The 14192-nt window shown below is 43.7% G+C and overlaps 1 protein-coding gene across 1 annotated transcript in view; it reads right to left on the bottom strand.

Moving 5' to 3' along the window:
- BICC1 (BicC family RNA binding protein 1) overlaps positions 1-14192 on the bottom strand; it is a 199964-nt gene that overhangs the window by 40160 nt on the left and 145612 nt on the right. Inside the window, exons 5-7 of the mRNA XM_053311857.1 lie at positions 3864-4022; positions 2042-2095; positions 76-270 (exon numbers count right to left, since the gene is read on the bottom strand). Coding sequence (XP_053167832.1) covers positions 76-270; positions 2042-2095; positions 3864-4022 — 408 coding nt within the window. The remainder of the gene's footprint in view (positions 1-75; positions 271-2041; positions 2096-3863; positions 4023-14192) is intronic.

Genomic DNA, 14192 nt, shown 5'->3' with positions numbered 1-14192 from the left:
CTTAATCCATCTATGCCTTTCATTATAACCACAACAATTTTTCCATTATAACCACAATTTTAACTAAGGTATTACCTTCACAGCACTAGCATTATTCTGAGATCCTCTGATGATGACTGTAGCACCATATGTCCGAGAACGTTGTTTAAAGGACACTGAAATGTTATATGTCTGTGATATATGCTGAATTGTGGGAGAATTGGGATCAGGGATTGGTTGAAGGATTCCAGCTATAGGTAATTCAAACATCAGTACCAAAGGGAGCAGCTCCTAGAACATGATAAAAAGAAAACCATAACAAATGTTCAACACAAATAAGATCATAACCAGCCAGTTATGAGCCTGAGTATCTGGAATACTAAGGCAAGTGGTCTACAGAACCATTTTTTGTGGCCTACCACCACACTTGGCAGTGACCATGTCATACAATCACTGCCAGAAATGGGAAGTCACACTTAGTGAAGCAAGATGTTCAGGCTCTGCTTTTGTTTGGCAAAGCAAAGGTTACTCCAAAATGTGACAGAAGCAAGTACCATAGGGCTGGTATTTCAAATCATAATTGCAAGAGTCCTGCCTAAAAACCCATGCTTTAGAGCAGTTCACATCTCTTCCGGGACATTTATCCAGAGAATATTAGTTCACATGTGAAGAATGGTACCATAAACACACGCTTTAAATAAAACATACAACATGTCTACAACTGCACCCTCCTATCTTCAGTCGGCTGACACAGAGCAAACGGCCAACAAACAGCACTGATATCAGACCTTGCATATGATGCACACCCTCTCATTGTTTTTAAAATTATTGTGAGCTGCCTTGAGATTTTCTTAATGAAAGGTGGGGTATAAATTTAACAACAACAATAAATAAACTGAGGTTACAAGCTTCACTTCAAGCAATTTAAAATGGTTTGAATCTTCCTGACTGTAGCTAAAAAAATAAAGATGTCTTGGCTAGCGGCTCTAGTTCAGGACCCAAGGGCAAAAGGGTAAGCAGACATGCAGATAAAGATTCCAGTGAAGTAGGCACAACTGTACACAAGATGCACCTCTTTAGAGTGACCTTTGGTATGTGGTTAATTTTTTTCTTCTACTGCGTTATTTTTCAAGCAGGGGCCACTTGGGCAAAAACAAACACACACAACCTTTAATATGAGAGTATTTTCTCACCATGCTGTTTGCACAGTGCTGCACCTTTTGAGTGCCGGGGGGCCATTTAAGAGAAATGAAGACCTGCTATGCCTATTCCAAGTAATCTTGGAAGGCACACATGGTGCTCTGGGAGGTGTAGTCCTTCCCAGCACTTTCCCCATATGGCTCTAAGGATGTTTTATTATGCTGCTGCACTGTTGTATTGCTCCCACCCCAATTTTGCAGCTTTGATGTGGTTAGATTTGTTTTATAGTCCTTAACTTGTAAACATTTAACACACTCACTACTAAGTTCTTTAAAATCTAAAAAACCCAATCAATTAAACTAGGTAAGCTGACAATTGGTCCAATGTCATTATATTACAATTAAAGATAGCTGGTTTGTATCTGAGGCAAGTCCCATTAATGGGACTTAAATTAATCTGAATTAACTTATCTCACTTATTTCAGTGGTGTTTAGTCATGATTAACATCTTTAGAATATAATCCACTATTTTTTTCCAATTTTTGTTTTTAACAAAAATGCCTGCAATATCCATATCAAAAGGATTTGTTATGATGAAGCCATGTTTTGTTTCCTTCCCATCTACAATGGCTTGTACTACCCACCTACCTTGGACTGAGGGGGCTGTCGGATTCTATGCAAAGAGCTGATCAGCTATAGTGGTAATTTTAAGCCACCAGTTTGTTTGTAATATCTTAGCTTTAATTTCTTTGGAATAGGCAGGTCAGGTGTGGAGGAACACTGTGCAGATAGCATTTCCTACTGGGAACATTTTGAGGGACTGAAACCCTATCTTTATTTGCATGAGCAGTACACATCCAAGTCCCTAGAATTATATGAGAAACATCACAGCTAGTCTGTAGATTATATTGAGCTTCAGTTACCCGTATTCTGACTCTGGCAGATTCAACACCAGCTGGCTGTCCTGCAATAGACACCTGTGGAAGTTGAAATACAAAATTTACATTCAGACCATGACTGTTCCATTCCGATTTAAGGATAAGATTATGTTTGTACATTTGACACTTAAAAAAAATTATTACACATTCCGATGATCTGATCTCTCATTCTAAAATAAATGTTTAACTTTAAAATTCCGTATACAATGCAAGGTAATCATTAAAACCCTTACTGAAAAATAACCCAGGACTTGAAACAGAAAAATACTGTGTTCAAATAAAAAAAAATTTAAACTTTTTTATGTGCCAAAACAGACAGGACCACAGATACCTTTAAATACTTTAGAACATGATGGGAAAATATATTCTGTAACAGACTGCCATTATATTTGTAGTGATCATGCAACCTGGAACCTTTTGATCATACAGGCAAGTGAGAAAATTGGATGTTATTGTGATAATTCGTTCAATTTTCTTTGTGTATACATAGGAGTCAGGACAATTAAGAAGAAAAGATTGAGTTTATATGTCATGTGTTGCTTCAGGTCTGCACACAGTCCTTACAGTTGATTACTGACAGCCGGTGTATGGTGCACATATAGTACAGCCCTACTGAGACTATGCCACTAGAGAATGCAGGTAGGAGCTTATATGTAGCTGCAATTACTAAAGTGATTATTGCCAGGCAATGTAAATTTAATATAAACCCCTGAAGAGAAAAGAATGGTTGACCAAGATCTAGCAAGCAGTGAAAGTAGAAACAGCAATCAACATTTAGATTCACCTTGTGCCAATCCCTCCTTCCTTCTATAGCTGCCTGTACCTTCCAAAACTATGACCCTGAGGATTTACCTCAAGGATACAGCTTCAGGAGGCACAGGTGGCTGCCGAAGGATTCAGTGATGGTGGCAGGAATTACCAAAAGTCATGCACAATGGAAAACACTAGCAAAACACTAGCAAATTCTAGATGTGAATCAGGGATTTTTCTCCCTTCCCCCTACACCCCCAAACCCAGTCAGTTGTGCTGGCCTGGAACTCCTTCCTCCAGTACTTGTTGAGGGAGGAGGAGTGTTAAACTCACCCAGAGCAGCAAGGTTCTTCCCTGTAGATGCTGGCCACTATTTTTTCCTGGAATTTCCTTCGGAATGATGTTGCATCATCATGTAGTGTTCTGCTGAGGAGCATTCTTGGAAAAAATCGTGGCCAGTCAAAAGTACTACTGCTGTAAAAGAGGCAATGGTGAAAGCTCCCCTTTCACCTCCCACAAGATTTTGAGCTAAACGTTCTGAATTGAGAGCTTTTGGCTCAACCGTACTACACACACATGCACACTTCAAAAGATAGTAAGTTATGAGGACTGTAATTGGCCAAAATTATTTACATACTAGAACACAACTGTGCTTTCCGAAAAGATGACCACATTTTTAATGTTCCATAATACTTCACAGATATGTTCTTGTGTACTTTGAAGCAGGTATGTATTACATAAATTTATAAACTATAACATAGTTGATGCAGGTAAAGCAACAAGTAGAACATTAAAAAAGCCCACACACCTTCTGACTGTGGAAAGCCAGCACAAGAAGGAATGCACTTGGGTAACTTTCTACCTGACCTGGCAATTTTCTCTGCAGAAGGGTTTTACATTTATTCATTCCAAAGTAGGATGACAAGAGAGTTGCACTCCACATGTCCTCCTCAAAGTGCAGCAAAGTCCATTTAAGCAACATTGTTTTAATAATCATAAACCAACACCAGACCAGACTAGACAGACATGACTAAATACAATCTTGGAGAATACTCACTTGATTGCTTTTTTCTGCTTGGTTATTTCTATTCGAATCTGGAAAATGGATGTGGCAGCCTGTTTCCTCCATCACCTTTTTAATATTATTTCCTCCTTTGCCAATCACATGAGAATGCTCTGTATGAGATACATCCATCTTCAGGGTGACTCGATTACTCTGAAAAAGGTCAAAATATTTGTTATTATATTGTTCTCACAGAATTAAAATTTGCCCCTCAGTTTATAAAACAATGGCTTATATACAAGTTTTTGTTCAATTCTGAATGCCATCCTGCTGTAGTTTCATAATCTCCCTTTTTAAAAAACAATTCACAATTTAGCAAGTGAAGCATTGTGCAATAAATGAAAATTGTTTCAATAAAGCATGTGCAAGTTACTGCATATAAATGGTAAATTGATGAAGTGTTTTTTGCAATGGACACTTCAAACTGACAATCAAGATTTCTAGCTCACAAAACCCATCAATATATTTTGTGTCCACTGGTGATGCCCTGAGGACTTGTGATGGTGTATAAATATAGCGAAATCAACTTTCTTTTAAAAGAAGTGACTAGATTCTAGCTTTTCAACGGTGGTGGACTTTTATACAGCAGCTATTGCACACCCAGTCCCCAATAACGACAGGACACGTATAATTTGGAAGAACTAGGGCCACGTTATTAATTCAATTTACAAATAACCTGCAGTGAGGAACATACTAAATAGAGTGCGGGTACCATCCATGTGGGTAAGCCTCATAAGAAGGACTGCCCACAGCAGGGAGAAGGATTGGGTGTTGATTCAGCCTGGCTCCAGGTCCACACATCTTCACCACCAAGAGGTTTATTCTCCTGAGGGGAGGCCAGCCTGCCCCACCCCACCCAGGCCTCAAAACACTGAGTGGTGGGCCAAGCCAGTCTCCAAGAAGGGGCAGATCCCAGCCCAAGGGCCGCAAAACCTGCAAGAACTGTTCATTGGCTTCCTACATGCCTTAATCAGTCCTCCAGTCAAATACCAGTACAAGACAACCTACTCCAACCTTCAAAGTGACTGAACATACTAAACAATGAAACCCTATGAGAATCAGTTAAAAGTAGGTGAAAAAAAGGCCACCCCCAAAGCCAATTGGATGTGACCCAAAAAATTCCTACTTGGCTCCAAAAAGGAGACCAGATAACCCACACTGAAATGGGATGGGCAGGCACCTTGCCCCAAATGGGATGGGCAGGCGCCTTGCCCCAACTGAGCCTGAGCAAAGGGAGCCAGCCACGTATGCAACTGCTCCCCTGCTCCCACTGGCTGGCCACCATCACATGCTGGGAGAACAAAATGGCAGCTCCATGCCCATTGATGAGGCTGGGCACACAACTCCACACCCACACCACCATGATGTGTGGCAGCAAGGAGTGCTCTTACCACCAATAGACACAAAAGGCCCATATCACTAGATATGGTAGCCAGTATGGATACCAGATTGCCAGAAGCATCTAGATGGAGAACCCTGGAGTTGCCACTTTTTTCTAGCCCTGCTCCAGTGCCCTAAACAGCAGTCAGATTGGCAAAACATCTTCTAACATTTACCTCTATGACAGATAAAATATTACTTGTTAACAGACCTCTAGTAAAGACACAAGAGCAGATTAAAAAAGCAAACACCAATCATACTCCTTGTATGCCATGAAGCTAGTGGTTTCCTGCATTCATTACCGAATGAATGTTCAATCACACATGGATATAAAATTTATTTAACTAGAATAATGCCACCTGACCAGTGGGCAAGTGTGCTTTTCTTTAGACTGGTACATCCTGCTTCCAACCCAACTGATTTTGACTTTGAGCGCCTATTAAGCTTCTCCCTGTATCCCATTCAGCCAAAATAACCTGTTCTCTTGAGTTCACTACACAGTTCTTGAATTTGCCTTGGTCTTGGGCAAATATCAGAGTTGTAAATTATATTGAAACCACTTTTAATAACTACAGTTTCAACAAGAGCAGTCCTCTCTTTCAAATAAACAAAGCCACTAGTTGTTGGCACAACCACTGGGCTAAAACAAATCCATAGCATTTTAAAGCCAAATCAAACCATACTGAGTAATGACAAGCAAGCAGTCTGTTCCCAGTGCAATCAGCTTGTATTTCATACCCTTGTATTTGCTAAGCATCTGGCTACTACTTACATAAACGACATTTACATGCCTTCTAGCTCCACATGCGTCTTCTGGATTTTGTTGAGATAAATATTTCACACTTGCCTCTTACTAAACATTCAACATCTAGCTGCTATTTAAGTCACAAATACTGTGTTATACAAGATCCCATAAGAGTAACTGAACTGGATCTGTACCTCCTCACATACTACCCATGCACTTGTGTTGGTTTTTTATTTTTAAGTGTTTGGGTTAATACTTTTAACTTTACATGTTTTAACCAATTAGTACAATAAAATTTTCCTCAAAAATGTCAGCCTTTTCATTATTTCATCTTGCACCTGTACAGATGATTTAAAGAAATTATTCAGAACGACTTTTTCTTAAACCTTTGGTTACATTTTGCAACTGCTAACTGTGATCTTTGCTTCAAATTATTAAATTCTATATACTCCATATTCTCCTTATATTACTGGGTTATCACAAACTAGGGGAGAATGCCTCTTATTCAGCTCAATGAGATCACACACACTGTAATCTTTACATATGGAACTGGAATTAGAATCAGGACTTGGCTCTAGATTTCCCCTTACCGATGGTACAGGTGAGGCCACATTTTCAAATAATCTGGAAACCAATGGTCCTATAATCAAACTTTTTATGGTAAACCCTCCTAGCAGTTTGCATATTTTAAAAAGAAATATTTATCATTAAAACACAAATATTTTACATGCACAATATCAGCAATAGTATTGGTTTTAAGACAGACATCAGATGTTACATACGCTTCTGAAGTTGTTCAGATGTTACATACGCTTCTTGAAGTTGTAGCCTGGGCCTTTGGGTGAGTTATAAAAACTATTTTATGACATATCAAAACTAAATTCTATTTTTTCTTATGTTTGGAATCTGCTGCACTAGGTAAAAGATCAGGTGCTTCTAAGGGCTGTTTTTGCTTAAGTACATAAAGCCAAGGGTCCTACATATCTACAGATTCATTTTTATCAAAAGAGGAGGAACTGATAGGACTTTCAATTAGAGACTTCACAGGGCCTTCTATTAATGATTTCTCATCCTCTATCTGTATTTCCTTTTCTGTTTACAGTGGTGGCTTTTTGACTACCTTTGGTTTATCATCCAGTAGACCGAACATCTGAAAATTCATTTTCTTATATGACTGCTGAGGTCTTTGGCCCTTCTTTATGTTCTTAATATTTTTGATCTTTTTGGACTTGATATTTTTCTTAAGAGACTTCCGACATATGTGAACCTCCTTCTCTATGGGACTAGAATCGCTAAGTTGTTCATTATCCAGTCCTGTCGTGACAGAGTGTTTGCATCTAAGCCCTTCTTTCTTAAAAAAATTCTGCAGTTGTTACAGAGGCGTAACTAGGGAAAACGGCGCCCGGGGCAAGCAGTGAAATTGCGCCCCCCGCCATCGCGCCTCCCCCGCCGCCGCCCCCCCCAGCATACATCTGACTGACACACATGTGTTTTTTCCTCACAACAACCCTGTGAAGTTGGCTTGAATCTCAAACAACAGAATTATGATGCAATGATGATACACACCACATTATACTTAGGTTTTTCCTCACAAGCAACAACCCTGTGGAGTTGGCTTGTATCTCAAACAACAGAATTATGATGCAATGATTGATGATACACACCTCACAAGCAAGAGAATATCTCCAAAGGTCCTGGCATATAACCCCCTCCCCCATTTTTCTTGCCAAACTTTGTGTCTTTAGCAGGATACCACAGGCACTTGTTAAAGCTAACACTGCAGGTTTTTCTGAGATGGAGGTGTTATAGGAGCACTTCAGCGTAAATTCAGATCACAAGGCAAGCTTTCACAGTGCAAAAACGAGCATGCCAGCAAGCAGAACTCATGGTAAAACTCTCTTGAAACACCTTGTAACAATGCACAGGCAGCTATGTTACACTGCTTGAGTCAACTCACACTGCTGTACTACCCAGGCTGTGGGAATTGACTCTCAGTTCCATATACATGCATGCATTTAAGATTGAGTGCCAAAGAATCTTTATGATTGTTTTTCTTTCTTTTGGGGCGGAGAGAGGAGCGTATAATGCAAACATTAATACCTGTTAGGCACCTGAGAACCATAGTTGGGCAGCTAAATAAAAGCCTTCTTTAATATGTTTTCCCCCCCCACATGTGGCTTCTGTAGTTTTTGCAACTCATTCAGTTTCTCACCCTGACACTTGGTCTGCTGCTTCCACCCGCCCGCCGCCGAATCCTTTCTTCTGTGCGGGTGTCCGTGTGTGTCCTCGTCGTCCTGCCTGCGACTGCTGCAGTGCAGCCCCAGCAACCAGCCTCAGCCCCAGCCACCTCCGCGACGGCGACCGCGCCACCACGTGCAGGCAAACAGAGGAGGACGGACGCACCGCACGCATGCACAGCGCGACTTGGCACGCCGGCCGAGTCGCGCATGCGTGCATCACTGACTAGAGACCCTCTGGCTGGCAAGCCACTAGAGGGCCTCTTTCTGGCTGTTCTAGACTAAGCGAGCAACGGAGCGAGCAAGCCTCAGCCAAGGGCCAGCACAGTGAGCAGCATGAAAGGCACCCGCCGCCACCAAGCCAGGCCACTGACTGGCCGCCAGCAAAGCAATGTGGGGGGCATGGGTGGCGTGGAAGGGGCCGCTCATGGGGGAGGGGGCGCCGACACGCTCCCTTGACTGCTGCAGCACTGCTGCACTGAGCAGGAGAAAATTGTATTAAATTTTTTTTGTTTTTTAAAAAAATTGGTCATGGCGGCGCCCCCCATGTGACCTGAAAAGATGGCGCCCGGGGCACGTGCCCCCCCTGCCCCCCTATAGTTACGCCTCTGAGTTGTTATCAAAAGTCCACAACACTGAAAAAGTGTCTTAATTGTGTCTGTTAAGTCATACTCTATTTTATAAGCCCTTTCCCCTCTTTAGTGCCTAATATATCCTGAGCCCCAGTGGCCTCATGGTTAATAGTGGTGTCAGAATGAGCACAATGACTGATATCTTTATCCATTTGTTCCTCCAAAATTTTTTGATTCTTCCAATTATCCAACCAACATACATTTTCTGCATGAGCAATTTCTATTGCCAAATCAATAGTTCCTTTGTGGTTCAGGTATTGCTAATCTATGGTCCAAAGACCGATTCAAAACAGACTTGGAAGAGGATTCAGTGTCTGCTTCCTATGCACCCCTTAGAGGGGAAAAGAACAACATTTTAGTTTGTCTTTTCCTTCTCGAAGGCAATTCCCTTTCCAATGGGGGGTGGGGAGATCCCCAGATCCCTATAACCTTGTCTAGTAAGGGCCATTACCTGAACTACCAAAAACCTACTTTTACCAAGCAAACAGATAAAGCAGTCACAGATCTAATGTTGCTGTTAACCACAGGCCATACAACTGGCCAAGAGCCCTTAAACTCATGCCCTTGGCAAGCCAGGTTCTTAAGTAGGTCTCTTGAAGAGGGTGGGAGACAAGCAAACTCAACTAGCAGCCACAGCTGCCACAGATTTCCCAGTGTTCCTTTGCTTCCTGCAACCAATTAGTTTTAATAGTAAGCTGCCTTGTGGAGCCAAAAAGCAAGATATGAATGTAATGAATGAATGAATCAGTCAGTCAGTCTGTCCAGCTCCAGGAAAGTGACTACTATTAAAAAAAAAGTCAAAGCGATACAAGATTGAAGAGGATTCTTCTAGCAGGTTCATTATAGGCAACATTTCAAGTTTTAATCATAGTCAACATCTGTTATAAAAGATTATCTGGAAGACATTTTATATTGGTAACATCATGTTACCATTTAGGCTTAGTATTTTGAAGCACACTACTTCTAGGCAACAAAAGACTTATCTACTCTGTTTATACCTTCCTTCCTTCTTATCAAGAGACATTTGAGGTGGAAGTTAAATTTACTCTTTTAGGTTGAACAAATGGGCTAAGAGCCATACATTTCTATTCAACTAGGTAAAGTACTACATACTACACTTCATTTAGAATGGAAAAGTGATGCACATGATATTTCCTGGTTCTTAATACTAGTTCCATTTGGATTTTTTGCCTTAATTAAAAGTATCTTTTCTTCTCCCAAGGATTTTAACTCAAATATGTTGAAGAATTGTATAAAATCTGCGGAAAAGGGAACACATAATGAAAGGAACGCTGAGAATTGATTTTTCTTTATGTGCACTCTTATTTTCAGTAGACCAACATAGATAACTTGTTACATCTTTTAGGGTTTTTTGTGTGTGGGCACGCATTTTTATGACTTCAGACCTTCCTTTTTCGTATTGCGATTTCTCCACCAACAAACAGGGGCGTATCTAGGGTGGGGCAGGCAGGGCACGTGCCCCGGGCGCCACTTGAAGGGAGCACCATTTTTTAAATCAATTTTTTTTAAAAAATGGCTGCCGAAAACAAAATGGCCACCGTGCATGCTCAAATGGCCATGCCAGGCCTTGCAGAGGCCAATTGAGCATGAGCGGTGGCCATTTTGTTTTCAGTGGTAATTTTTTTAAAAAAATTTAAATGGCCACCGCACATGCTCAAATGGTCCCTGCGATGCCCTCAGCCCAGGACGGGCTGCAGCAGTGAATTAAGAGGCCAGTGGGGGGAGAGGGAACCTTTGCAGACACTCCCCCCCATGGCCTTTAGGAAGCCCCCCAAAGGGGCTACAGGTAAACAATTTTTTTTTAATTTAATATAATATAAGTCACTGTACACATATTCAGTTCGGCACTATGTACAGAGAATCAGGGCTTGTGAATACTGAGCTGAAGCTTATGAGTTAGGATTGTATTCATTTGCTCTTACTTTGCTTCTTGTGATAAGTGAGTTAAATGTGATGTCTTAATCATATGGCTATTAATGGTGAGTTTGTCTTTGAATCAGTGTGAAATCCTTAGTATTAAGACCCACTGGGAGTTTCTTGCTCTCTTTCTCTCTGAAATACTATCTTTCTGAAATACTAGAATATATTCCGAGCAGTGATACAGTTTACTCTCCATATCATTTAATTATTTTCAGAGTATCTGGGAAAAGTCAAATTCTCCATTTATTTTTAAAACGTATATAATAAAGATGCTACAATGCATAGTAGGGAATTAGACAGGCACTTCTGTTTAGTTTTCCAAGTACACCTCCACATAGTCTTTGGGTATTTCATGAGCCCCAGCATACTGAAATTTGTAGTTTCCCAGCATTTTTTGGTCTGGCTACGTCCACTGCTAAATAGTTTTTGAAATATTAAAAGGTTAACAAGCTTGACTTGTATTTTTCAGCTGATATTATGGTAAAATTATCTGAAAGATAATTATCTGAAGCTAGCAGGATTATCTGAAGCTAGCAGGAGTTTACATAAGCCTGGTTCTGGTTTTTATTAAGCCGTGGTGGGTTATTCTGGGGAGATGTGTCTGGGAGAGCAAAAAAGTGGGTCTGGAGTGGGGGCGGCAATATCACGGGTAGTGGGCAGAGGGAGGTATGGCGGTGGGAGTTGGGCAGGCCGTTACAGGGGAAATCGGTCCAGGCAATTGAGGCCTGTTCCTTTTTCCGGCCCTTCTCCCAACCCTCTGACCCTAGGGAGCTCTGAGAACACTCCCTCGAGGATTAGGGTGCTGCTGCTGAATGCCAGGTCAGTTAACGCAAAAACATCTCTCATCCATGATCTGATCGTGGATGAGCATGCTGACCTGGTATGTGTGACGGAGACCTGGTTGGATGCGCTGGGCGGGATTGGTCTCTCTCAGCTTTGTCCTCCAAGTTTCCAGATCGTGCAGCAGCCCCACCTCGAGGGTCGGGGAGGATGCGTTGCAGTCATCTTTTGAGAGACTCTCCCCGTTTCCAGGTGCCCGGTCAGGCAATCTCAGAATTTCGAGTGTTTGTCCTTGAGGGTGGGCCTCCGAGATAGGCTGAGGATTCTGTTGGTGTACCGACCACCCAGCTGCACTTCAGTCTCCCTACCTGAGCTGGCGGGGGTGGTCTCGGAGGTGGCCTTGGGTTCCCCCAGGCTTATTGTTTTGGGGGATTTCAATGTCCACGCTGAGGCCCCCCTAGTGTGTGCAGCTCAGGATTTCATGGCCTCCATGGCAACCATGGGCCTGTCTCAATTGGTATCGGGCCCTACCCACATGGCGGGACACACTCTGGATCTGGTTTTTGCCGACCGGGAAATAAATGATCTGGAGGTGGGGGAATTTGAGACCACTCCCTTGTCATGGACAGATCATCACCTGGTGGGGTTTAGTTTGACTGCTCCGTCTGCCCTCTGCAGGGGTGGTGGGCCGATTAAGATGGTTGGGCCCTGGAGGCTTATGGATCCGCTTGGATTTCAGACGGCCCTCGGGGAGTTTCCAATGTCCAGAGCTGGTGACCCTGTTGAGGCCTTGATTGATCTCTGGAATGGAGAGATGGCCCGGGCTGTTGACACGGTTGCTCCTAAACGCCCTCTCTGGCTTGGTGGAGCCCGTTCTGCTCCTTGGTTTTCCTCGGAGCTTAGGGTGATGAAGCAACTCGGGCGACGGCTGGAGCGATGCTGGAGGAAGAGTCGTCACGAATCCAACCGAACATGGGCTAGAGCCCATTTTAGGGACTACGCCGTGGCGGTGGGGGCGGTGATGAAATGCTTTTTCTCTGCCTCCATTGTGTCTGCTCAATGCAGACAAACAGCTGTTTCGTGTGGTGAAAACTTTGCTCGACACATCCCCCCAGACAATGGGGGAGGAGTCATCTACAGCTCTTTGTGATTGGTTTGCCTGTCGCTTTGCAGATAAAGTTGCTTGCATCTGTGCTGACCTGGACTCCAGAGTTTTGGCAGTTCCGGCAGACGTGCCTTTGGTACCATCTGGTCCCGTTGTGTTGGATTCTTTTCAGTTGGTGCGGCCTGAGGATGTGGACAAGATCCTGGGCAGTGTGCGGGCGGCTTCGTGCGCTCTTGACCCTTGCCCTTCCTGGCTAATAAAAGCTGCCAGGGAGGGGACAGGCAGATGGATGGAGGTGATCATTAATGCTTCATTAAGGGAGGGCAAGATGCCATCGTGCCTCAAGGAGGCGGTGGTAAGACCACTATTAAAAAAGCCCTCCCTTGATCCCTCCAACCTAGACAATTACAGACCTTAGTCTAACCTTCCCTATTTGGGCAAGGTGATGGAGCGTGTGGTGGCGTCCCAGCTGCAGAGGGTCTTGGATGATACGGATTATCTGGACCCTTTTCAATCTGGCTTCCGCCCCGGGTATGGGACTGAGACTGCCTTGGTCGCTCTAGTGGATGACCTACGCCGGGAACTAGACAGGGGGAGTGCGTCCCTGTTGGTTCTGCTGGACCTCTCGGCGGCGTTCAATACCATCGACCATGGTATCCTTCTGGGCCGCCTCTCAAGTATGGGAATCGGAGGCACTGCGTTGCAGTGGTTCCGGTCCTTTCTTGAGGGAAGGGTCCAGAAGGTGGTGCTGGGGGACTACTGCTAGGCCCTGTGGCCGTTGGCCTGTGGGGTCCCGCAGGGATCGGTCTTGTCCCCCATGCTGTTTAACATCTACATGAAGCTGCTGGGAGAGATCATCTGGGGATTTGGACTGAGTTGTCAGCAATATGCGGATGACACTCAGCTCTATCTCTCCTTGTCATCTGATCCTAGGGAGGCGGTGGATGTCCTGAATCGGGGGCTAGAGGCCGTGATGGGTTGGATGTGGGCTAACAAACTGAAATTGAATCCGGATAAGATGGAGGTACTGTTGGTCAGTAGGAGAGCCAATCGGGATGAGGAGATTTTACCGGTTCTGGATGGGGTTGCACTCCCCTTGAAGGAGCGAGTACGCAGCTTGGGGGTACTACTGGATCCGGCTCTGCTTTTGGAAGCTCAGGTGGAGGCGGTGGCCAGGGGTTCCCTTTGCACGGCTTCGGCTGGTGTGCCAGCTGCGTCCCTTTCTCGAGAAGGCAGATCTGGTCACGGTTACCCACGCCTTAGTCACGTCGTGGCTGGATTACTGTAACGTGCTCTACGTGGGGCTGCCCTTGAAGAGTATCCGGAAACTGCAGCTAGTGCAAAACGCGGCAGTGAGGGTGTTATCCAGAGCTGCCCGTTGGGAACATATCACCCCCATTTTGAAAGAGCTGCACTAGCTGCCGGTTCGTTTCCGGGTCCAATTCAAGGTGCTGGTTTTGACCTTTAAAGCCCTTAACGGTTTGGGCCCGGGGTATTTGAGGG

Source organism: Hemicordylus capensis, chromosome 3 (genome assembly GCF_027244095.1).
Source record: "Hemicordylus capensis ecotype Gifberg chromosome 3, rHemCap1.1.pri, whole genome shotgun sequence".
Classification (NCBI taxonomy): domain Eukaryota; kingdom Metazoa; phylum Chordata; class Lepidosauria; order Squamata; family Cordylidae; genus Hemicordylus; species Hemicordylus capensis.
Note: the sequence above shows the minus strand (reverse complement) of the source record. Positions and strands in the feature narration are given on the sequence as shown.